The 24,974-nt window shown below is 39.6% G+C and overlaps 1 protein-coding gene and 1 long non-coding RNA gene across 3 annotated transcripts; one reads left to right on the forward strand and one right to left on the reverse strand.

The window, feature by feature from the left end:
• Positions 982 to 3,708, reverse strand: LOC109829112. The gene is made up of 3 exons (XR_002243973.1): positions 3,603 to 3,708; positions 1,606 to 2,680; positions 982 to 1,535 (listed from the first exon to the last, which is right to left on the reverse strand). It is a non-coding gene; the product is annotated as an uncharacterized LOC109829112 (long non-coding RNA).
• Positions 5,583 to 24,176, forward strand: LOC109829113 (exonuclease 1). 2 transcript variants are annotated; one of them, XM_020396217.1, is made up of 12 exons: positions 5,583 to 5,783; positions 5,868 to 5,904; positions 5,991 to 6,165; positions 6,267 to 6,345; positions 6,954 to 6,998; positions 7,073 to 7,222; positions 7,316 to 7,430; positions 15,366 to 15,466; positions 22,930 to 23,027; positions 23,139 to 23,231; positions 23,360 to 23,580; positions 23,677 to 24,176. In XM_020396217.1, exons 1-12 carry the CDS (start codon positions 5,706 to 5,708, stop codon positions 24,057 to 24,059), a joined length of 1,575 nt encoding a protein of 524 aa, XP_020251806.1. In that variant the 5' UTR covers positions 5,583 to 5,705; the 3' UTR covers positions 24,060 to 24,176. The 2 variants fall into 2 exon arrangements, with proteins under 2 accessions (XP_020251806.1, XP_020251807.1); XM_020396218.1 differs by lacking the exon at positions 23,139 to 23,231.

The raw sequence follows: 24,974 nt of genomic DNA on the forward strand, positions 1-24,974 counted from the left end.
TCCTACTCTCAAACAATTTCTTCAGAAACCAAAAATCATCTCCATCTTCCTTTCCTTCTGTAACTATCATTTGTTGTGTTAATTTGTAGCCTCCTACTGCTTTGTGTTATAAGCTCGGGTTTCTTAGCTTCTCTGCTTTTAATCTTGAGGATGTCTCTCTGTCTCCCTCTGGATTAATGAGAATCTAGAGGATCATGTGCGTCATGCAGGATTGAGTACATGATTTGAGTGTTCGGAGGTACGAAATGTTTGGTTCCAAGTTCCGGTGGAACTTTTTAGGCCTTGGAAAATTCAGATAATTAATGAACCAATTTTTCAGTAAGCATAAATACCTTCACATTTGTATCTAATAAAGATCAGTGGAAGATAAATGAAAACCATCTGAAACAATGTGCTTTAATGAAACCTAATGTATGTAATATTACGATCAAGGGCAACACTGAAGAGCAATAATAGGTCTAACTATCCAACTGCTTTGCTGAAATTAACAATTTTTTAGCTCATCAACATGCTAAATTTATCATATAAAGGTCTCTAAAGGGCACAAGTTCAATAAACAGGTTAGTTCACGTGACTACAACATCAAATCAAATACATAAACAAATTTAATGGTCTTTGAAGAAATTTTATCTTATCAACTCACTAAAAGATGATGCTTCCGAAGATGGTTTTTCCACCACTCACCGGCCATCATTATCCAATGATCCAACTCTTTACATAAGAGTAAAGTGCTATAATCTGCGATTAGATGATTCCAAAAGAGTAACTATGAACTTTGTTGTTGTATCACCTGTGTACCAAATTTGGGAAGTAACCTGGCATATATATTTGCACTGCATCAATTAAAAGGAATTATCTAGAGCACTGTAAGTTGAGGAATAGTACCTGGCATATATATTTGCACTGCATCAATTAAAAGGAATTATCTAGAGCACTGTAAGTTGAGGAATAGTCAAATTTCATGTGAATATAGTAGCATCAATTAAAAGGAATTATCTAGAGCACTGTAAGTTGAGGAATAGTCAAATTTCATGTGAATATAGTAGCGTACTCTTTGACATCAAAGGATGTTTGTTTGCACTTATGTAGTATTCCAAATGGTACCAAATTTGAGAGATTTATTTTTTGAATAAAAAAATATATCTTGAATATTTCAAATTACTCAGGTACGTGAGGGGTACATGGTCTATGCAAGGTGAACAAGCACATATTGTGCAGGAATTTTGCATCTCAAACTATCTAGTCTCATGAGATTTCAAGAATGAACGCAAGATCAAGAAAGGTACCGCCATCAAGAGAATGTAAGGTAACATGAAGAAATGCTTACAGAAGGCAGAGGGGTATCCCCCTCAAGTCGAAAAATCCTTCCTCCATTAATTGTTTGATAAAAATGGAGGAACCACCGTTTCTTTTTGACCCTCAAATATCAGGGCCAAAACAATACAATAATAGCATCCAGCTCTCCCCAGTTTGTCCAATAACATACATACCTACTTCAGCCATAGGACCACTTGGAAAAGGGGCCAATCATTCACCTTATGATCGCGTAGAGAAGGTCAACTTGACCATGGAGAGGAAGGCACGGAGAAGGGGCCAATCATTCACCTTATGATCGCGTAGAGAAGGTCAACTTGACCATGGAGAGGAAGGCACGGAGATGGAATCCAGGCGCATATTTCACCATCCCACACCATAGGTAATCCTGGAGTACACATGTCCTTAAACAAGAAACGTTTTTTTATAATCTATAGATTCCGTACTTGAGCTAGAATACACCAAAAAATTGTGTTTTTTCAAGAATTTCTTGTCATAATCCATGAAGAAAGGAGCTTGGGCCTAAGAATTCAGTTCATCTTGGAGCATATATCTGGTGATTCAATTAAATATGAATGATGTATTATATCCAATTTCCCTTAGTATGACCTCCATTTCATCTCAAAAGTAGCACAGAGTTATGAAATGGATCAAACCATATTTCTATCAACACTTTCTACCAAGGAAAAAAAGCAAGAAGTATAGAAAACAATACAAAATAGGGATGAATTAAGAAAATACAATAGGAAAGCAGTGTAAGAACAAATCAGTCTACATTACACTAAAAGAAAGCAGCTTTCTTTAAGGCTCATCATGTCTCTTCAACTCCATATCGATCCGGTGGCTTCAGATATTGGAACGATAACAGGAGGCAAAATTGAAGAATCAATCATCACTGGAGCCTTATTCTATACTAGCTAACAAGCACTGACTTTGATCTATGCACATCAATCGAACGATAGGAAACCTAGATGCTAAATAATGCAAGCTTCATCAAACAAAAAAAAAATGTTGTGTTATATTCCATTTCCCTTAGGGATATGAACTCCATCTTATCTCAAAAATAACACAAATTATCAAGCGGATCAAAACCATATTTCTGTCAACAATCTCTACCAGGAGAAAAACTACAACAAGCATAGGTAATTACACAAAATAAGGATAAATTAAGCAAATACAATGGGGAAAAAAGCATAACAACAAAACATTATACAATAAATTAAAAAAACAAACTTTTTAAAGGGCTCCTCAGATGTCTCTTCAGCTCCACATTTAACCAGTGGTTTCAGTAATTAGAACGATAAAAGGAGGCAACTTTAAAGAATCGATCATCACTGAAGCCTTGTTCTAGACCAGCTAACAAGCACTGAATTTGATCCATCCAAATCAATCAAAATAGAGGAAACCTAGATACTATAATATGCAAACTTCATCCAACAAAAATAAATATGATGTTCTGTTATATCCAATTTCCCTTAGGAAATGACCTCCATTTAATTTCAAACAAATCAAAACCAAACTTTTGTCAACACCTTCAACCAGGGAAAAAAAGTACAAGCATAGAAAGCAAGAAAGCAGCAAAAAATAAGAATGAACTAAGCAAATTCAATGGAAGAAAATATCAGGACAACAAATCATTATACACTACATTAAAAAATGAAACTTTTTAAGGGCTCTATGTAGCGGCTGAGATCTCATGTTTTGGGGTTAAATCCTTTCTCTAAAAAAAGAAAACAAATAAATGAAAGAACAATTGAAGGCCTCCTCAGATGTCTCTTCAGCTCCACATTGAACCAATGGTCTCAGTAATTGGAACGATAAAAGGAGGCAACTTTAAAGAATCAATCATCACCGGAGCCTTATTCTGATCTAACTAACAAGCACTGAATTTGACCCAACCAAATTGATCGAAAGAGAGTTAGCATAGTTGCTAGAATACCATTACTCAACCAGCAAACTTCATCCCAGTTTGTAGTAGTTTTGGAATCAAATACACGGGTGATATTATTCAGTTCAGTCTCGTTTAGGGTAATCTCTTCCATAAGTTAATTAGAATCTTATCCTATTTAATCGTCAATGCGAGCTAGGTTTAACCTCCAAATACTCAAGTTTAAGACACATAGTTTCTTAATTATCCAATAAACCCAAGAACACAACCAACACAGCTAGATAAAGTAGCAAAATTATCATGATTCCTAGGATTTAACAGAACTAAAATAATAATGTAAAGTATTTTATAATAATAATAATAAATTCCAAACCAAGAATCAGTGATGTAACTCCCTTACCCGGGGCCTCATCATCTGACCCTGAGCCTGAGGAAGAAGGAAGAGGCCAAGGGATCGGTGATCCTCGACGACGAAGTTAGGGTTAGGGTTTGAGTTTTTTTTTTGGGGGGAGGGGGGAGAGTGAACAAGGGTTTTAAGCCGCAGGAGCCTGGCTTTTTATATGTGATGGCGGTTTCACGTGCTACGCGCGTGAGCGAGATGTCCACAATTTAGGGACATTTATATTTTCCACATGAACAATTTTTCACTATAGACCAAAACCGATTTTTAATTACCAAAATTAACCGAATTTTTTTTAATTACCAAAATCGACCCGTTTTATGCCACGTAAGCGTAATCTCATTTCCTAATTAGTCGGGGTTGCCAACCCCGACTGTTTAGGAGTTGTTAAACCCCAATTAGAAGCCTTCAACCTAATTTAATTGGGGTTTAATAACTCCTAAACAGTCGGGGTTGGCAACCCCGACTAATTAGGAAATGAGATTATGCTTACGTGGCATAAAACGGGTCGATTTTGGTAATTAAAAAAAAATCGGTCGATTTTGATAATAAAAACTCAGTTTGGGTCTACGGTGAAAAATTGTTCTTTCCACATTTTAATTTAATTTTAAGGGGTTTTCCCCCCTCCGGAAACCACTTTTTAAAATAGTTTCATTCTATAAAAACCACATCTGAATTTTGATTATTAAAGAAAGGAGCAACCAACTACTCTCATTCAAAATTTTCATTGAAATCCCAAAGTTACTATTAAAAACTAACATTCAAAGCATGCAACTCACTTAGTTAACATTTAAGTCATGTTAGCATATATAAATCATATATCTTGAGCATAAGTTTTTTAAAGATTTTTTGGGTTTTTAGCATAATTTTAATTAGGAGATGGTTGATCACACCAAATTTCTCTTTGAAGTGGTGTCTATGGGGAGAAAAACCAAGTTCTAAGGGTTGATAAATTAGGGCTTCTTCGGAGCCTGAGGGCCTATTTGTTAACTACTCCAATAGAATTGAGAGTAGAAAAGTGTTTCAGAAAAATTAGGCTAAGGGGTTGTTTGGTTGGTTTTTTTTGTTTTGGTTTCCAGTTTGACAGTTTTACTTGCAAAAACATCCAAAATGGGCGTTTTCGCAAGTAAAGCTGCCAAAACTGACAGCTTTTGGCAGCTTTGACAGGAAAACAAGGATTAGGATCATCTCCTAAGGAATAGTGTTTCCTAAGGGTCTGTTTGGATTTGTAGGGAGTGAAGGGAAGTTAAGGAAAACTGAGAGAAGGGAAGGGAAGAGAAGGGAAGAGAGTTCCCTTCCCTTTGGTTACACCCCAATTTGGGGGGTAACAAATTTTATACTATTAGGGGGTGAACCAAGGGGAACTAGGGTGAATTAACTTCACCTTCTAAGTGTTACCAAACAAGGTGAATGAAAGTGAATGGTTTCCCTAACTTCCCTTCACCCTCATTCCCCTCGATCCAAACAAGCCCTAAGATCTCTTAATGCATCTCAACCATTTATTGCATAAGACCTCCTCGTTTTTTGTGCTCATACACAAAATCAAAGGTTGAGATGCATTGGGAGATATTAGGAAATACTATTCCTTAGAAGAGGATCCCAATCCGGGAAACAAGGGCAAAAAATCCCCTAAGATTGACCCAGTTTTTCCTAGGCTAAAAAATACCCTTTTAATTTTGAACGGTTCTTTACTTTGCCACTGGCAAAGTAAAGAATTGCCAGTCCTGAGTCGCTGTCCATGCTCCTAAAATATCCGTGCATATCACAAAGGGCCCATGTAGATCAGGTAACTCCGGACTTTACCTATGACTGGGCCTAACATGACCCGATCCAGAAGCGAACCCAGTAGACCCGCGTCAGGTGAGCCGCACGTGAGAGCGCGCGAACTCGTAATTCCCAAATTATTTTGAAAGTTCTGGCGGGAAAACATCGTAGAAATTCGTTGACCGATACGTTATATTCTGAGTTCTGACCAATTCAGCAACTCTCATCGCCCTCCTTTTTCACATTTTCCTGCAAAACAATCAAAGTTTACAAAACAAACCCCAAAAATAAGGGGAAAAGATAAAAAAAAGACCCAAATCATTCGAGAGCAGATAAGAAATGGGCATCCAAAATCTCCTCCGATTCCTCAAGCCCTTCATATTTCCCGTCCACATCAAAAAGTACTCGGGCAAAAGAGTAACAATCTCAACAAAATCCCCATCTTAATTTCCATTTTTTGCAAATTTTTTCTTTCTTTTTCATTAATTTTTTGATGGGCAGGTTGGAGTTGACGCCTATTCATGGCTTCACAAAGGAGGTCAGAGAAAGTTGCAAACTTGCAATTTGTAGAAATTTTAATTTGCATGGATTTGTAGTTTTCATATTTTTGTTCCTTTTGTTTAGCTTATTCCTGCAGCATGGAGCTGTGCCTTAACTCGAAGACGGAAGCTTCAAAGAGATACTTGAAGTATTTTATGCATCGGATTAATCTTTTGAAGCATTATAATATTACCCCAGTTGTTGTTTTTGATGGGGGTAATATTCCTTGCAAGTCTGATACCAAGAATGTTCGACATAGGCAAGTCAAAGTTTTTTCTTTTTTGAAATTTCCCCCCTTCAATATCATCTAAATGGTTGTTATTTTGATACTAATTATGGATATTTATTATTTTGATACAGGGGAAGAGAGACCAATCTTGAATTGGCGAAAGAGAAGCTTAAAGAAGGGGATGTTCGTGCTGCCATCGAGTTCTTTCAAGTAATTATTCCTTCTCTCTATCTCAATATATATCTTGTTCTATGTTTTGTTTTCTTTTAAGCACAATTTATTCTTGCCAATTGATAAAAAAGTGAAAAATCTTTATGAGCACCCAAAATCCACTTAGATTATAACATGGTGGAAGCATTAATGAGCTGCCTTTAATCTGATGAAGTTCACAGATTTAGATATGATAAGATAATTTTATTTCGTCGGTGTTTGTATTTCATTTTTCTACTATAGTCTAACTTCAGTTAATTGCAACGCATTATCCTGATGATCGAAAGCAAAGGAATTATGTAAAAATAAAAATGATGATTAAAAGATGGACGTTGTTAGAAAATTACGTATGTTGCAATTAAGGCGTCTTGGGTATGCTTTTGAACCTAGCTGAAAAAATTTCTGTGTCTACATACGCTCTTCATATTGGAGATAGGAGAATTGTTACCCAGCTACTTATTATTTATATTTCATACTGCTATGATGCTTTGTCTTATTCATCCTTCACAATCAAATGTTTTGGCCTACTTATAATTTCAACTGCTTTTGTATTATGTTCACTAGATAATATTGTCTGAACTCTCTCCTAATTAGCTTATCTTTTCTAGAGAGCAGTACACATCACTCCGACAATGGCGCATGAACTAATTCAGGTATATTTTCAATACATGATTGGTTCATTGCTTCCTTCGTATTTCAAATCAATCTACTTACTGTACTTCCTCAGATTCTGAGATCAGAGAGCATTGAATTCATAGTTGCTCCATATGAGGCCGATGCACAGCTAGCATATTTATCATCTCTTAGTGCTGATCAAGGAGGCATTGAAGCTGTAATAACAGAGGACAGCGACCTTATTGCATATGGTTGTCAAAAGGTGAGAAATTTATTCTCATTTTAACACAATAGATGATAGATCCATTTCCATTGTTGACCTATTGAAAATTGATTTGATTTACGGTTGTTGCAGGTTATATTTAAGATGGACAAATATGGAAATGCTGAAGAGTTTTTGATGGATAAGGTTTTAAACAGTGTTGGTGATGGGTTATCTTTCAAGCATTTTGATAAAGAATTGTTCACAGGTGATGCTGCTTATATAACACACTCAACATAAGATATACTGAAGCTTCGTTTAGAACATTTATGCATTTGTTTACTTTCTTTTATATTTATGCGCAACGTCAACCAACTATAGGGAATGCGTTTTCATTTCTTATTAACCTTTCTTTAACCGGCTAAAGTTATAGAAATAATGCCGCGGTTTCTGAACAATGATGTGTCCAAAATTTTCACCTTCATCAGTGTCATGTGAGTCAGAGATAGTATCAAGGAAAAAGGAAGTTTTAATTGGCAGTTTATACCCAGTAATCTTAAAAAAGTTGAAAGGTATTGAAGCTTTAAAACTTACTGAAAGATTTCAAATTTTAATTATAAAATGCAAGATTTGTATTCTCACAGAACATCAGATTCAGATATTAAATATGATTGTCTTTCTGTACATATATCATCACAACGGATCATATTAGGAGTGCGATGAGTGCCTCACATCCATTCAGTCCAAGGTAGGAGTTTGTTCTAGCAAGGACATTATATCGGGTGTAGTTCCACACCCTGAAGAATAATTAGATGATGTATGGTTAAATAAGTTTGGATTCATGACCAATTTCAGGGCCAAGGTTTTGCAATCAATTCTGTCAAAGTAGATTGGCTTACTTCATCTCCATATATGGTCATTTGTAATTCAACGAATTGGTACTGGAGCTAGTGGTTTGACGGGCCTTTGGATGCTTTGCTTTGAGATTCAATTAGCATCAAGGTTGACTGCACATAACCTAAAGTTGGTATTCATCCATTTAGTTCAATGTGTGGGACTGTGAGTTTGATCTAGCTAGGGCATTACATGGGATTTAGTCCCACATTGGAAGAATTATTAGATATATGATTAATTATGTTTTGTCTGATGACTTAATTAAGTTGATACTTTTGGGTCAATTGGTCAAAATAGATTAGCCTTGTCCGCCTTTGTTCATCAGTGTTTGCAATCCAACACATATGTCAGTCATTTTTGTGCCATCTTCGTTCTCATGGTTGACAATTTTTGAAATATTAGGGTTTTTCTCTTAGGTTCTCATTGATAGAATGTTGGCTTATATAGCCTTACAAAACAGGTTTGCACAAAGGCCCTCTAAAAGCCCTTTAATTGCGTTCCATTCTCAACACTCCTCCTCAAGATGGACGAAAGATATCTATTAAGCCCATCTTGTCACACCCTCTAGCTAAATCTATTGAGCTAAGCCCTTTAGTCAAGCAGTCTGCAGCCTGCTCCTTAGTTGGAACATAGCCTAACTCCAGTAGCCCACTGTTCAGCTTCTCCTTGATGAAGAATCTATCAATCTCGATGTGCTTAGTTCTGTCATGTTGAACTGGGTTGTTGGCGATGCTGATAGCTGACTTGTTGTCGCATCACAAACTCATCTTGGCCCTTTGGTCAAGGTTCAGTTCCACCAGCATGTTTTTCAGCCACATGTTTTTCAGCCACATCAGCTCCGCAACCCCCAAGGCCATGGCTTTGTACTCAGCTTTAGCTGTTGATCTTGCCACCACAGATTACTTCTTGCTTTTCCAGGAGACTAAGTTGCCTCCTACAAATATACAATACCCTGAGGTAGACCTCCGATCATCTCCGCAGCTAGCTCAATCTGAGTCACAGTAGCACTCAATGTTCACATGACCACTTCTCCTGAATCTTAGTCCTTTGCCAGGGGCACCTTTTAGATACCTCAGTATCTGATACACAGCATCCATATGACCCTTCCTCGGGTCATGCATATAGCGGCTCACCGTGCTGATCGCAAATGAGATATCTGGGCGTGTTTGACTCAGGTAGATCAGCCTACCCACCAATCTCTGATATCTCTCACGATCAATAGGTTCTCCTGCCTCAGCACTCAGCTTGAGACTCTGATCAATCGGTGTAGTAGCAGTCTTGCACCCCAACATCCCCGTCTCTGCAAGAAGATCCAGTGCATACTTCCTCTGGGAGAGAACAATCCCCTTAGGTCCATGAGCTATCTCTATTCCAAGAAAGTATCGCAGCTGACCCAGATCATTCACTTCGAATTCTTTGCTCAATCTTACCTTGAACTGAGCAATCTCCTTCTCATCATCCCCTGTGATGATCATGTCATCCACATATACTGCCAGCATTGTGATGTGACCCACTTCTTCTAAAGAATACAATATGATCAGCATTGATCTGTCTGTATCCTATACTAACCATGGCTCTCCTGAATCTGTCAAACCATGCTCGAGGGGACTGTTTTAGTCCATACAGAGACTTTTTCAGCCTGTAGACCTTACCCATTGTCTGTCCTGTGACACATTCAGGTGGTATCTCTATATACACCTCTTCCACTAGATCTCCATGAAGGAACATATTCTTCACATCCAGTTGGTGTAGTTCCCATCCACCATTTGTTGCCAGAAAAATCAGCGTTCGAACAGTGCTCATTTTCGCTACTGGTGTAAAAGTCTCATCGTAGTCAATGCCGTATGTCTGGCTGTACCTTTTTGCCACCAGTCGTGCCTTGTATCGTTCAACCTTTCCTTCCGGGTTCTGCTTCACTGTAAACACCCACTTGCATCCCACTACCCGTTTTCTTGCTGGCAGTGTCGCAAACTCCCACGTGTGGTTCTTCTCAAGAGCCCCCAGCTCCTCATGCATAGCAGCCTTCCACTTTGGGTCCTTCTTAGCATCCTGCCAGCTGCTAGGTATAATAACAGAATATAATGATGCAATGAATGCTCCATGTGAATGTGATATGTGAGAATAGGAAACAGAATGAGCTAGATCCCAACCATATCTCTTAGGAGGATTTCTCGCATTACTGCGAGTAGTCCTTCTTTCTGACATTGGAGTGGGGAGAGGGTTAGGGGTAGGAATGATATTACCTAGAGTAGAGGGTGGTGTAGGTGTCTCAGGAGTTGGAATAGAGCTGGACAAGGGATTAGGCACTGGCACTGTCACTGTAGGCACATCTGGCTCCTTCCCCCTCCTACTGTATGTAAGCAACTCCCCCTGAGCTGTAGGCCTAACACTCCTTGTCTTCTCCTCCTCCCCTTCGTCTTCATCCTCCTTCTCTGCTGAGCACGGGATCGAAATTAGGATTGGCCCCCTTGAGCTCTCACCATTCCCTCCCTCTTGCCTCGTACCTCTAGTATCGGGCAAGTCGTCAAAAGGTGAAGTAACCCCCACTGTGTAGTACGACTCGAGCTACCGAAACCGCACATCCATGCTGACAAACAGCCTTTTTTCCACCGGGCTCCAGCAAACATATCCTTTCTGGGTGCCATTGTAGCTCACAAATATACACTTCACAGCCCTAGGGTCTAACTTCCTAATCGATGGTCTGTTGTCCTTCACAAAACACATACAGCCAAATACCTTTAATGGTAGGCCCCCCTTGTTATCTCCCTTCAGTATCTCACGAGGAGACTTCCACTCCAACACACTCGAAGGCATCCAGTTGATTAAGTAAGCAGCAGTCAAGACTGCTTGTCCCCACACCACCTTTGGGACATTCATCGCCATCATCATACTCCTAGCGACTTCTAGGCAAGACTGCTTGTCCCCACACCACCTTTGGGACATTCATCGCCATCATCATACTCCTAGCGACTTCTAGGAGATGTCTGTTCTTCCTCCATCGCCATCATCATACTCCTAGCGACTTCTAGGAGATGTCTGTTCTTCCTCTCTGCTACCCCATTCTGAACAGGAGTGTATGGGCATGTAGTCTGGTGTAGAATCCCCTGAGCTGACAGATACTCCCCAAGTATTCTGTTGGTGTACTATGTCCCATTATCCGACCTCAACACCTTTACTGCTGCACCATACTGAGTCTGGATATGCTTATGAAAGTCTTTAAAACAGCCAGCTACATCACTTTTGTTTTTCATAAGATACACCCAAGTGACCCTAGAGAAACAATCAATAAATGTAATAAAAAACTTGCATCCATTTATAGAATTTACTGGGTAAGGTCCCAATACATCAGAGTGTATTACTTCAAACTTACAAAAACTCCTATTACCTGAACTAACATAAGAGCTTCTAGTTAGCTTCCCAAACTCACATGCATCGCAATGCAGCTTCTGTTTATTTACTTTTCCAAACAGGGTTGGATATATTCTACCCAAAATGCCAAACGATAGATGTCCTATCCGTTGATGATAGAGCATCAACTCATCTTCTGCACACACTTTAGCTCCTCCTGTTCTCGTCCTCTCTACCACAGATGTCGGCGCTAAATCCATCCCTTCACGGTCCAAGTACCATAACCCGCTACGCCATATCGCAGTTCCAAGTCTTCGCCCTATCCCCTTCTCCTGGAAGATCACCTTGGGAATGTCAAAATAAACAATGCAATTTAGTTGGAGAATAATAGCACTAATGGATAACAGGTTAACCGGGAATGAAGGAGCATGCAACACATTAGATAAAGTTATAGAACCTGTACAACTAACAGTGCCCTTACCAACCACGTCCTGCGCTGTACCATCAGCGATCTGGATGCTCTCTGCTTCTGCTAAGCCAGTGTAAGATAAGAACTCACTGGCATTGCCTGTCACATGTCTGGATGTTTCAGAATCCATTATCTAGGCAATAGATCTTTCCTCGTTTGGGTGTGCGCGAAGGGCGCAATTAGCATAGTCCCCTCCAGAGAAAGTAGTAGATGCCCCCTCGAACACATCACCCACTGCGCTCTGCTTCCTCCTCAGTGCTGCCAAGAGTGCATGATCCTCAGTAGTGAAGATCATCTCAGCTTCTTCTCTTTCTGTCACTGTCAAATTTGCTCGGTGGCCTCCTCTTCCACCTCGCCTGCCTCCACGACCACGGCCACGAACTCCAGCCTGATCGCGTCCACCCCAGACCCTCTCTCTGGGTGGCTTAGAGCACATCTGTCTCAGATGCCCTACCTCTCTGCAGTTGAAGCACTTCCTAGTCTCCCCTCGGAATCCAGTGTTATCCGAGTTGGATACCACCAGTGCAGACTTCTCCCCTGTAAGTCCACCTGTCCCAGCCTGTAGCCTGATACGGCCCTCCTCCTGTATCATGGCTGAGATTGCTCCAGTGGTGGGATCTTAGTCTGAGTTAGTAACAACACCGTCCTCTGCTCATATGCTGGAGCCAAGCCTCGGAGAAACAACATGGTCCTCTTCTGCAAGGAGGCCTCACGCTCCTTGCACTCCGGATCTTTACAGCTCGCTAGGGTTGAGAAGTGATCGTGATCGAGCCACAAGCGCTCCAGCTCTGTGGCGTACTCTTGTATAGTCCTTTCTCCCTGGACAGTAGCGCTGATCTCCTTCTCGATCTGGAATACCCTCAAGTTATTTCCCACCTCGTCGTAGGTCCTCCTCAGCTTCTCGCAGACATCATGCACCCTCCTAAGGCCATCCACTGTGACAGCAATTGGCTGGACTACAGAATTTAAAAGCCAGATGTACATCAACATATGAGTGGATTCCCACTCATCTCTCCCTGCTGTGCCATCAGGCGGCTCAGTCTTCTCCCCTGTCAGATATCCCTCTAGGCTCCTCCCAGTAAGGGTATATTTCACCCGACGCGACCAACTCAGATATGTCGCGGGTCCATCAAGTTTTACATCGATAGGTGGAAGCTCCACCTTCTTGAGTTGTGGCTTTGTCGAGCTCTCTCCTGTCGACAACTTCATCAGTTGCATCAGTGTTGAGATCTCCTCAGGATTCAACTTCTTGATGATCACTTCCATCGGATTTTTGCCAGTCTCCGTCATCGATCCAACTTATATTCTTGTGTGTAGTGAAAATTTCGGCAGCACTTCGACAGCACCACAAGAAAGATAGATTAACAAGAATTCCTGTTTCACCAAGGAAATAAGAACTAGAAGCATGATATCTTAACCAAGTGAGATATCAGTTCTTCCTCTCATCAGTTCTAGGACTGACCTGTCGAGGGAACCTAAATAAGCTATTACAATTCAAGAAAAGAAAAAATACAAATCATCTAATACAAATTACAGATTCCATTTTTTCTTTTTTTTTCTTTCCCTTTTTTTCCTTTCCTTTTTTTTAATCAGCAATAGTCCTGGTCCTGGTCATCTACTCTTCCCTCAAAATCACCGACTCACAACTCACAAAGAATCACCGAAAATCACCGAATCACCGACTCATTCCCTTCACCAAAATCACCGAATCATCAACAAATTCCCCCAAAAAGAAAACAACAGAGCCTCTTCAACCGGAGGTCAACTACACCCATGTCCCCCATCATCGTCGTCGGAGTTCTTTTCACCACGTCCTCGGATCTTAAACGACGGCGTCCCGTCCTCCTTTGTCTTCGTCGTCGAAGGAACCAGTGGCATCGGGTAAGGAACCCAAGTTCAGGACCACGCAAGGGAGTGGGTCGGGCCACGCAAGGCGCCTGTACTCGGCCCGCCCACACGCCTTCGACTGGATCCTTGACAAAATGGCGTTACCGGAGGCTAGGGTTCGAGATGAGTTCCTTGATGTGGTTAGTTAGGGCTAATGAGGGAAGGTTGGTGAGGATTCGGCTCAGAAGAGGGAGGCGGCTAGGTGAGATTTGGCTCTGATACCATTTTGAAATATTAGGGTTTTTCTCTTAGGTTCTCATTGATAGAATGTTGGCTTATATAGCCTTACAAAACAGGTTTACACAAAGGCCCTCTAAAAGCCCTTTAATTGCGTTCCATTCTCAACAACAATCATTACTTTTAAGAATAAATTTTCACTGTAGACCCAAATGAGATTTTAATTACCAAAATCGACTGTTTTTTTTAATTACCAAAATCGATCCGTTTTATGCCACGTAGGATTAATCCTGTTTCCTAATTAGTCGGGGTTGCCAACCCCGACTGTTTAGGAGTTGTTAAACCCCAACTAATCAGGTTTTAAGGCTTCTAATTGGGGTTTAACAATTCCTAAACAGTCGGGGTTGCCAACCCCGACTAATTAGGAAACAGGATTAATCCTACGTGGCATAAAACGGGTCGATTTTGGTAATTAAAAAAAAAACAGTCGATTTTGGTAATTAAAATTTCATTTGGGTCTACAGTGAAAATTTATTCTTACTTTTAATCCACTATGACAATAATTGTAAAAAAATGCATTGCTGCATATATACATGTACCATCAAATCAGGTATTGATGCTGGAACTAGTATGCACTATGCACTGATAATGCTCATCCGGATTACACATGATGGTGTGCCTGAACTTTATACTCCCATGCTTGTTGTGCACTTTCTATATGATAGAATATGGACGGCTCTAATACTAACTTTTAAATTCCCTATCTATACACTTAAACTCCAAAGTTGTGACGAGTGTTGAGTATTATAATCTTATGCTATGCTATTTAACACACTCAACTTGTTGAGTTTCCCCTTTTTGTGTACTGAAACTTGACAGAAGCAATATCTTCTTTCTTTCTTTCAAATTTTATGCAAGACCCCCCCCCCCCCACCCCACCCCACCAAAAAAAAAGGAAAAAATCGCATATTACTAACGATAATGAAAATGGAACTAGTGTAGGATGCATAATGCAACAGAGAGCCACTAAAGCCCACACTTAAAATGTACAGAAGAACCATGAAAGCAGGCACATAAATGTAAAATGGAGGTGGCCAGCTTGGTCAGAAGATGCAGATCCTTCCTGGCTATTGTTTTACCCATAGAAATGTTGCAGCACTGATGCAGCAAGTTTTTTTCTAGTCTCTTGTTCTTTTCCTTCTTTTCCTTCAGTGAAAATTATGCTTATTTATCTTTCAGAATTCTTGATTAGCATTTTCAAAGAAGCGATTGCTGCTTTCTTTGCACTTAAAGATAAAATTGTGGCACAGTGAACTTATTTTATCTTTTCACTGATCAATATTTATGTAGCCATGAATACCTGTTTGTGTTTTCCTTCTAGGCCCTAACACTGTTTTCTTTTTTCTTTTATTTTTTTGTTCTGAACAGGCATGTGTGTCTTAGCCGGCTGTGATTTTCTTCCCTCTATTTCCGGAATTGGAACTAAACGAGCCCACTCTTTGGTGTCCAAGTACAGAAACCTAGATCGTGTAAGCCCATACATTCCCTTGTGTTTCTGCCACACTAGAACATAATAAGAAACTTGCTTAAAATAAGTGATAAAAATTGTAGATAATGTTCATATATGGCTAGTGACTGGTTATACAGGAGTTATATGTTATGCTTGATTAGCAAGAATCTTCCAGCATATCCTTGCTAGAGATTTCTTCAATACAGAATTATCTCAGTTTCTGTTGCCGGGCACAAGAACATCCCTTTCAAAGTTTTCCGGTGTACTTTTTTTAGAGATATTGTGAGCTACTTTTTTCATTTTTGAACCTTCCTGTATTGCTTCTTCATGATATTAATGAGCTAAGGGTCTGTTCGTTTGCCTAAAAAAAGAGGGAAATCAAAGAAAATGAAACCTATTTCTAAGAAAAATAGGTTTTTGAATTGTTTGGTTGGCTAAAAAAAGAAGGAAATCAAAGAAATGGAGATGAGATGAGATGAGTTGTCACATTATTATTGGATGATGTGAGTAATTTTTTAAGAAAACTAGTTTTGATGTTGTTTGGTTGGCGAAAAAAATAAGGAAATGAATTATAAGAAACCTATTTCCTGTAGTTTGTTGTTTTCTTTTGTTTGGTTCATTCTTAAAAATAAGAAATGAAATGAGATGAGATGAGTTGTCATTGTATTATTGGGTGGTGTGACCCACACTTAAGAAAAGTGTTTTCACAACTTTTTGGGATGAAAACAAAGAAATAAAATGTTAATGAGATGAGGTGAATTATTATAATATTTTATTGGATGATATGAGTGATTTGAAATGATGAGAAGAGATGAGTTGAGTGATGTTTAGATGAAAATAATATTTTATTAGATGTGATGGATGAGTTGTTAGATGAAAATAATATTTTATTAGATGTGATGGATGAGTGGTTAGATGAAAATAATATTTTATTAGATGATGTGGATGAGTTGTTGGATGAAAATAATATTTTATTGGTTGTTGTGGGTGAGTTTTAGGGATGAAAATGGAAGAAATAGTACTTTTTGAGATTTTCACCTTTTCCATTTCCATTTCTTGATTTTTAGGAAATAACCGAACAGACCCATGACTTTTGCACGTAGTCTGAAGATCATTATGCTTCTCCTGGACGTTCTGTTTTATGGTGTTTTTCCTTACAGTTCTCTTTCCTGCCTGTGCTTCTAGGGCTTTTTCTTGAAATTGTGTATGTCAAGTCCTGAGCCTGTGAGCCTGTTGGGGCAGTGTAAGCCGTGAGACCCATGAGTGTAACATGTTAATTGGCTGAAATAAAAAATGGCTGGCTATTATTGCACTTGACTCCTGTGACTTAGCTTATAAACCCTCTCACTCCTCATTTTTCAATGTGGAACTAAACTTGGGGTATCGCAATCGCCAAGGGCAACTGGTCACAAAGTTCACTAGATCACAGCCAGCCAAATGGTTAAATGGTAGGTACGACTTTCACAAAAGGGTAGCCATGCATTTGTCAATCTCCCTAAGTGTAAGCTTTTGGTGTGCAAACAAATCGGATATGGTACCTATCACATTGCCTGCTTACTAATGTCAGGCGCCTACCATCACCGAAAGCAGCCACCAACTTTGAAAATGGAAAATAAAACAAAATGGTGGGGCCCACTGCTACAGTAAAATATTAATATTTTATTGTGCATAGTATTTTTTAAAATCCTATAAATAGGCTCCAAATCCTTAAGGAAATCTCATCCCAGAAACAACTTCTTATATAAGAAGAGTGAGAGAGAAAAAATAGAGAGAGTTTCTCCTTGTAAAGAGAGAGAGTTTGTAACTTCAGAGTTTTCTCCTCATAGTAGATTCTTCTATCCTTGCCCGTGGACGTAGGCAATCAAGTGCCGAACCACGTAAATCTGTGTGTCTATCATTTTATCTCTACTTTTGCTTTACTATTGTTGCGACCTGCTCTATTGGGCCCCGGGTTTGTCCCAACAAGTGGTATCAGAGCCAACTTAGGGTACTTGTATATATCTACTTATCATATGCTCTGTGGCTGCCACCAAAGGTAGATCCTCCACATCAGAAAATAAGTTAGGTTATCACTTACCCTTTGGAGGTGACGGGTACTATTCACGAGTACGGTACTGTTCACAAATACGGTACTATTCATAAGTATGATACTATTCACGGATACGGTTACTGTTCATAAATACAGTACTATTTACGTGAAATAGTAAGAAGTTACTGTTCGTGGTAGAAGCAATGACGGCGAAGTTCAAGATCGAGAAATTCGACGGGAGTAATTTTTCACTGTGGAAGTTGAAGATAAAGGCTATCTTGAGAAAAGATAATTGCCTGGCGGCCATTGGTGCAAGGCCGGACGACATCACAGATGATAAGAAGTGGAATGAGATGGACGAAAATGCTATTGCAAATCTCCAACTGGCATTAGCAGACGGGGTGCTGTCAAGCATAGAGGAGAAGAAGACAGCAAAGGAGATCTGGGATACTCTAACAAAGCTATATGAGGCGAAATCCATGCACAATAAAATCTTCTTAAAAAGGAGACTTTACACTCTGAGGATGGCGGAATCCACATCGATGACCGACCACATCAACACCCTAAACACACTGTTCTCCCAACTCACAACGTTGGGATATACAGTTGGTGCGAATGAACGTGCAGAACTTCTACTTCAGAGTCTACCTGACTCGTATGATCAACTCATCATCAACCTGACGAACAACGTCCTCACGGACAATCTAGTCTTCGACGATGTTGCAGCCGCTGTTCTGGAGGAAGAAAATCGGCGCAAGAACAAGGAAGACAGGCAGACAAGTTCGCAGCAAGCGGAGGCCTTGTCGGTGAGAGGAAGATCAACGGAACGTGGCTCCAGTGGGAGTCATGCCCATGGTAGATCGAAATCACGAAGTAAGAAGAATATCAAATGCTACAACTGTGGCAAAAGAGGGCACGTCAAATCGGAGTGTTGGCACAACAAGAAGAGTGAAGATAAAAAGTCTTCAGAGCCATCAACATCTCAAGAATACGTTGTCAGCACGTCAGAGGATGGTGAAATTCTATTCAGTGGAGCAACCGCTATTGATGAAGGCAGAAAGAAGTTTGCTGATGTCTGGCTTCTAGATTCAGCAGCCTCTTGGCACATGACCTCTCGGAGAGATTGGTTTCACAAATATGAACCTATCTCAGGAGGATCTGTATTCATGGGGAATGATCATGCCTTGGAGATTTGTGGTATTGGTACTATCAAAATCAAAATGTTTGATGGTATAATACGCACCATTCAAGATGTGCGATATGTGAAGGGCTTGAAGAAGAATCTATTATCTTTGGGACAATTAAATGAGCTCGGGTGCAAGACTCATATAGAAAATGAAGTCATGAAGATTGTTAGAGGGGCGCTTGTGGTGATAAAAGGAGAAAAGATAGCTGCAAATCTGTACATGCTCAAGGGAGAGACTTTGCAGGAAGCTGATTCATGTGTGGCATCAACCAGCCGTGGAGAAGAACAAACCATGATGTGGCATCGCAAGCTAGGTCACATGTCAGAACGAGGCTTGAAGGTTCTCTCCGATCAGAAACTGCTTCCTGGACTTAATTCGGTAGCTCTTCCATTTTGCGAGCATTGTGTTACAAGCAAGCAGCATCGACTGAAGTTCAACACATCGAGTTCTAGAAGCAAGGCTATTCTGGAACTGGTTCATTCTGATGTATGGCAAGCACCAGTTACATTCTTAGGAGGAGTAAAGTACTTTGTGTCCTTTATTGATGATTACTCCAGGAGATGTTGGGTGTATCCTATCAAGAAGAAGGCGGATGTGTTCTCAGTCTTTAAAGCCTACAAAGTGCGGGTTGAGCTTGAATCTGAGAAGAAGATCAAGTGCTTAAGGTCAGATAATGGAGGAGAATACACAGACGGTGAATTCCTAGCATTCTGCAAGCATGAAGGCATCAAAAGACAATTCAGTACGGCTTATACTCCTCAACAAAATAAAGTGGCGGAGCGGATGAACAGAACTCTGTTGGAAAGAACAAGAGCTATGTTGGCTACTGCAAATCTGGAAAAAGTCTTTTGGGCGAAAGCAGTAAAAACCGCCTGTTATGTGGTGAATCGATCTCCATCAACTGCAATAAAATTGAAGACGCCAATGGAGATGTGGACTGCCAAGCCAGCTGATTATTCCAACCTCCATATATTTGGAAGTCCAGTGTACGTAATGTACAATGCCCAGGAAATTACAAAGCTGGATTCAAAATCCAGAAAATGCATATTCTTGGGGTATGCTGATGGAGTAAAGGGGTATCGCCTGTGGGATCCCACTGTCCGCAAGGTTATCATTAGCAGAGATGTTATCTTTGTAGAGAACCAACTACAAAGTGAAGAGAAAGAAAGCAGTTCGAGGAAGGACTCAGAGACTGTAGCTGTTCAGGTAGAAGATAATCCGAATTCTTCTGAAGCGACACCAGAGCATGATGTACAAGAACCAGTCGAGGCCGAGGCTCCAGAAGTTCGAAGGTCAACTCGTGAGAGAAGACCACCGACTTGGCACTCGGAGTATATTACGGAGAGTAATGTTGCATACTGTCTTCTAACAGAAGATGGAGAGCCATCAACTTTTCATGAAGCTATAAATGGCACAGATGCATCTTTGTGGATGGCAGCAATGCAGGAAGAAATTGAAGCTCTCCATAAGAACAAGACTTGGGAACTTGTGTCACTGCCACAAGGAAGAAAGACCATTGGAAACAAATGGGTCTACAAGATCAAGCGAAATGGCGATGATCAAGTGGAGCGGTATCGTGCTAGATTGGTGGTAAAAGGATATGCTCAGAAAGAAGGTATTGATTTTAATGAAATATTTTCTCCTGTAGTGCGACTAACAACAGTCCGAATAGTCCTGGCTATGAGCGCTATATTTGACTTACATCTAGAGCAGCTAGATGTGAAAACAGTATTTCTTCATGGAGATCTTGAAGAAGAAATTTACATGCTCCAACCAGAAGGTTTTGAAGAAAAAGGAAAAGAGAACTTGGTTTGCAGATTGAACAAATCTCTGTACGGTCTAAAGCAGGCGCCGAGGTGTTGGTATAAGAGATTTGATTCATTCATCATGAGCCTTGGATACAACAGACTTAATTCAGACCCTTGTGCATATTTCAAGAGGTTTGGTAAAAATAACTTTGTTATCTTATTGTTGTATGTTGACGACATGTTGGTTGCAGGCCCCAACAAAGATCGTATCCAAGAATTAAAGGCTCAGTTGGCTAGGGAATTTGAAATGAAAGATTTAGGATCTGCAAACAAGATTCTAGGGATGCAAATTTATCGAGATAGAGTTAATAGGAAGATTTGGCTTTGTCAGAAGAACTATTTGAAGAAAATCTTGTGACGCTTTAACATGCAAGATTGTAAGTCAATCTCTACCCCACTTCCTGTTAATTTCAAGTTATCCTCCAATATGAGTCCTAGCAGTGAAGAAGAGAGGATGGAGATGTCTCGAGTGCCGTATGCATCAGCAGTGGGAAGCTTAATGTTTGCGACGATTTGTACAAGACCAGACATTGCACAAGCAGTGGGAGTGGTTAGTCGATACATGGCGAATCCTGGTAAGCTTTCTTATTTGGGGATCGCGTCACTATCTCAAAGGAGATCGTGCACGGCGGTCACTACAAGTGGCTTACGCAGATCAGAGACCGTCGCTTCTTCCTCCCTGACATGCACAGGATGTTTCCCATCTCCTACTACCAATGTGCTTCTGTTCCCCGTCACATGAATTGGGACTTGGTGAGAGAGCAAGATGGGGTAGCTGTTGGGGTTCTGACTCACAAGGGTGTGAATACCGCTGGATATAATCGACAAGTGTCGGCTTTGGAACCCTGCTTATTCTCACGAGGATATCCTTTGGGAGAAACAGCTAGTCCAGCTAACACTTTCATGCGACGGCTGGGTTTCAAAACTGCAGTCAGTTGTGGCTACTTCAACAACAGAAGCAGAGTATGTAGCAGCTACACAAGCTAGTAAAGAAGCGATGTGGTTGAAGATGGTGCTGGAGGAACTCGGCTATGAACAAAAGAAGATTTCTCTATTTTGTGACAGTCAGAGTGCTTTGTATTTGGTAAGAAATCCAGCCTTTCATTCAAAAACCAAGCACATTCGAGTTCAGTATCACTTCGTTCGTGAGAAAGTGGAAGAAGGAACAGTGGATATGCAGAAAATTCACACCAAAGACAACCTAGCAGATTTTTTGACAAAAGCAGTTAATACTGACAAATTCATTTGGTGTCGATCCTCCTGTGATCTGTCTGAGACGTAAGCAACATAAAGATGACAAGATAGAAAGAATGGTGTGAAGATTGATTGATACTCAATCAAATCTTCAAGTGGGAGATTGTCAGGCGCCTACCATCACCGAAAGCAGCCACCAACTTTGAAAATGGAAAATAAAACAAAATGGTGGGGCCCACTGCTACAGTAAAATATTAATATTTTATTGTGCATAGTATTTTTCAAAATCCTATAAATAGGCTCCAAATCCTTAAGGAAATCTCATCCCAGAAACAACTTCTTATATAAGAAGAGAGAAAAAATAGAGAGAGTTTCTCCTTGTAAAGAGAGAGAGTTTGTAACTTCAGAGTTTTCTCCTCATAGTAGATTCTTCTATCCTTGCCCGTGGACGTAGACAATCAAGTGCCGAACCACGTAAATCTGTGTGTCTATCATTTTATCTCTACTTTTGCTTTACTATTGCTGCGACCCTGCTCTATTGGGCCCCGGGTTTGTCCCAACAACTAATAATGGATATGGTTATGAGTACAAACACAGTTCACCAAGGAAAATCGATTGTCTATTTCTTTTAAAATCGAATAGAGATATAGATAAGATAGGAGGTAAATTTACAATAGAAAATAAATAGGAGAAGTAAGACTGAAAAACACATGACATGTAATACAAGAGTTAAACTGAAACAAATTTTCTCAACCAGAGTCTCCCTATCTGATTGATATGTCTAAAGAACTAAGTTTACATCTCTGGATCAACAAAATTGGTTTTAGATCCAATAACCTATGGCCAAAATGACTTCAGCTCTCTGGATCAACAAAATTAGTTTTAGATCCAATAATCTATGGCCAAAATGACTTGAGCCCTCTAATCAATACATACATCTCGGTAACTGGTTACAAATTCAGATATTTTACCATATCATTATTCCTTTCCTATCAACAACAAAAAATAAATCCATATCCTAGCTTATAATGATATGTCCGTATTTGCACCCTATTGGATACGGATGTGGATAATTCCACAAATATCCACATCTTCTCTGTAGCTTGCTACACCAACTCACATGAGTTATATTTCTGGAGGTATCATACAAGGTTTTCATCAAAGAAGAATTATGTATTTTATTTGTTGATATATATAATGTTTGGTCATCGGAAAGGAAGATGCTCTTATTTGATGTTTCACTCTTCTGCTGCCATATGTGCAGGTTCTATCAGTATTGAACCTTGATAAGAGATATCAAGTGCCAGAAGATTATTCAGAGTCATTTGGAAGGGCCATTGCCGTCTTTCACCATGCACGAATGTATGACACTTTTTCAGTTATGATTTTTACCTTTGCTATTATAGGTGAGAAATATCCAGCAACATTCAAGGATTTAATTAAACTTAAAAAAATAATTTTTTTCGTTTTCAGATACGATGCAGAAACTAAATCATTAAAGCCTTTGAAGCCTTTGGATCAGAAGCATGTGAAATGTCTAAATGGAGACCTCGATCTTCTTGGACCGTATCCTACCTTTGAAATGATATTTTGATAATTACTTGTATCTCCATTTTAAAACTATATATTTTATCAAGTTCAGTTTTTTGCTGAGGATTTCTTTTATTTTTCTTTAACTTTGCAATCTTTGAAAGAGATCTTCCACCATCAATAGCTGCTGCCATTGCTGAAGGCCACCTGAATCCTATAACAATGGAAGCTTTTAATCACTACCCCAAACTTGAAACCTGCTACAGCGTGGAAAAAGTCCCCGGTTTTGATCAAGGAAAGTCAGATGAATCACAAACAACATGCACTCAAGAAAGCTGCGTTACGATCTTTTCTGCACATCAGTCCAGCAACGAAAACAGCAGCAGTAAACTCTGAACCTGCCTAAGATATGAGATATGATAATGAAACTTCAGTAAGTATCTAATTAGTTGTTTCTGCTTCATTTGTTGCTTGTAAACAGTTACAGAGCAGATAGTTATGGATAAAGAGAAATATAAGAAAGAGGCTCTTGCACTTGGAAAATTGGCTGCTCCTATGAAAACTCAAGAGGTGGCAAAACTTGAAGTACACAAGAATGAGGTACCAAATAATAACCCTTTCAAGAGGAGAAAACTAGATAATGCAACTCCAGAGGAGAAAGATATTTGCAAAGACATAGTTGGACAATCACCTGATGTCCTTTGTTCATCATCCCCAGAATCACAAGTGACCATAGAGCTTAAATCTCCAGTAGAAGCGTCAATTAGAAAACACGGGAAACTCAAAAAACCTATATCTAGAAAGGGTCACAAGGGTGTGAGCAGTGAGAAAAAAGGTATACTGAAATTTTTTGAACGATTGTAGTAAAACATTTTGTATCAGATCCAAGTTTTGTAGTAAAATATTTCGTATCAGATACAAGTTTTTCTCGGTAGTCCTCCGCTGAAGTCATATTAAAGACTGTAACTTTGATCTTTGTGCTACTAGTCTTATATTTCGTGTGCGATGTGATTATGATGGCTGCAAGTCATTAGCATTACCGCTTTGGCAATGAGGGATGGATCAACCAGCAGGTATATGAATTTCTTAATTGTTCTTGTTTTAGAGGTTATAAGGATTTGCTGATATTGAAATTTTAATAAAACTGGTGATGCTCATTATTTAGTATCTGCACATATGTATTCCTCAATGTAATGTATGCCTTGAACTGATATGCGCTTATCATTGTCATTTATAGGAGCTAAACCTTCATGCGCAAACCTCTAGTTTCAAGTTTTAAAAACCACGTCTGATGCTGCCTATCGATCTCGCAAAAGCAAGCACCATGCTAGCAATCATAATACATCTATAGTAATCCAACATATTAATTCAAATTCAAAATCTTTCTTTAGTTTGTATATTTCCCTCCTGCACTGAGTCTAAAGCTAGATATTGGATGACAATCATTGGATTTGATGAAATTGGTCCACTGAGTAGATATAGATCAAGGCTATACAATAAACTATAAGGTCCACACAGTACACTGCACTTGTTCTTGAACGACCCGGGTCAAAAAGGGCTCATAATTTGCAGCTTTTGAAAATTTCCACTGACTAGGCACTGAAAATTAGAGATGTAAGCAGGTAACTTTTCCAGGAGCTTTGCAGCTTGTCCTTCTGTTTGATCAGAAGTTGAGAGGATGCCAAGTATTTTCAGTCAGTAAACCTGAAAAGTTGTCTGTTGAGTATAGGGAGCTAGCTTGGTCAAGTTCATTTCAATTACAGGGACCATTTTGAACTT

The sequence above is a fragment of the Asparagus officinalis genome, chromosome 1 (genome assembly GCF_001876935.1).
Source record: "Asparagus officinalis chromosome 1, Aspof.V1, whole genome shotgun sequence".
NCBI lineage: Eukaryota > Viridiplantae > Streptophyta > Magnoliopsida > Asparagales > Asparagaceae > Asparagus > Asparagus officinalis.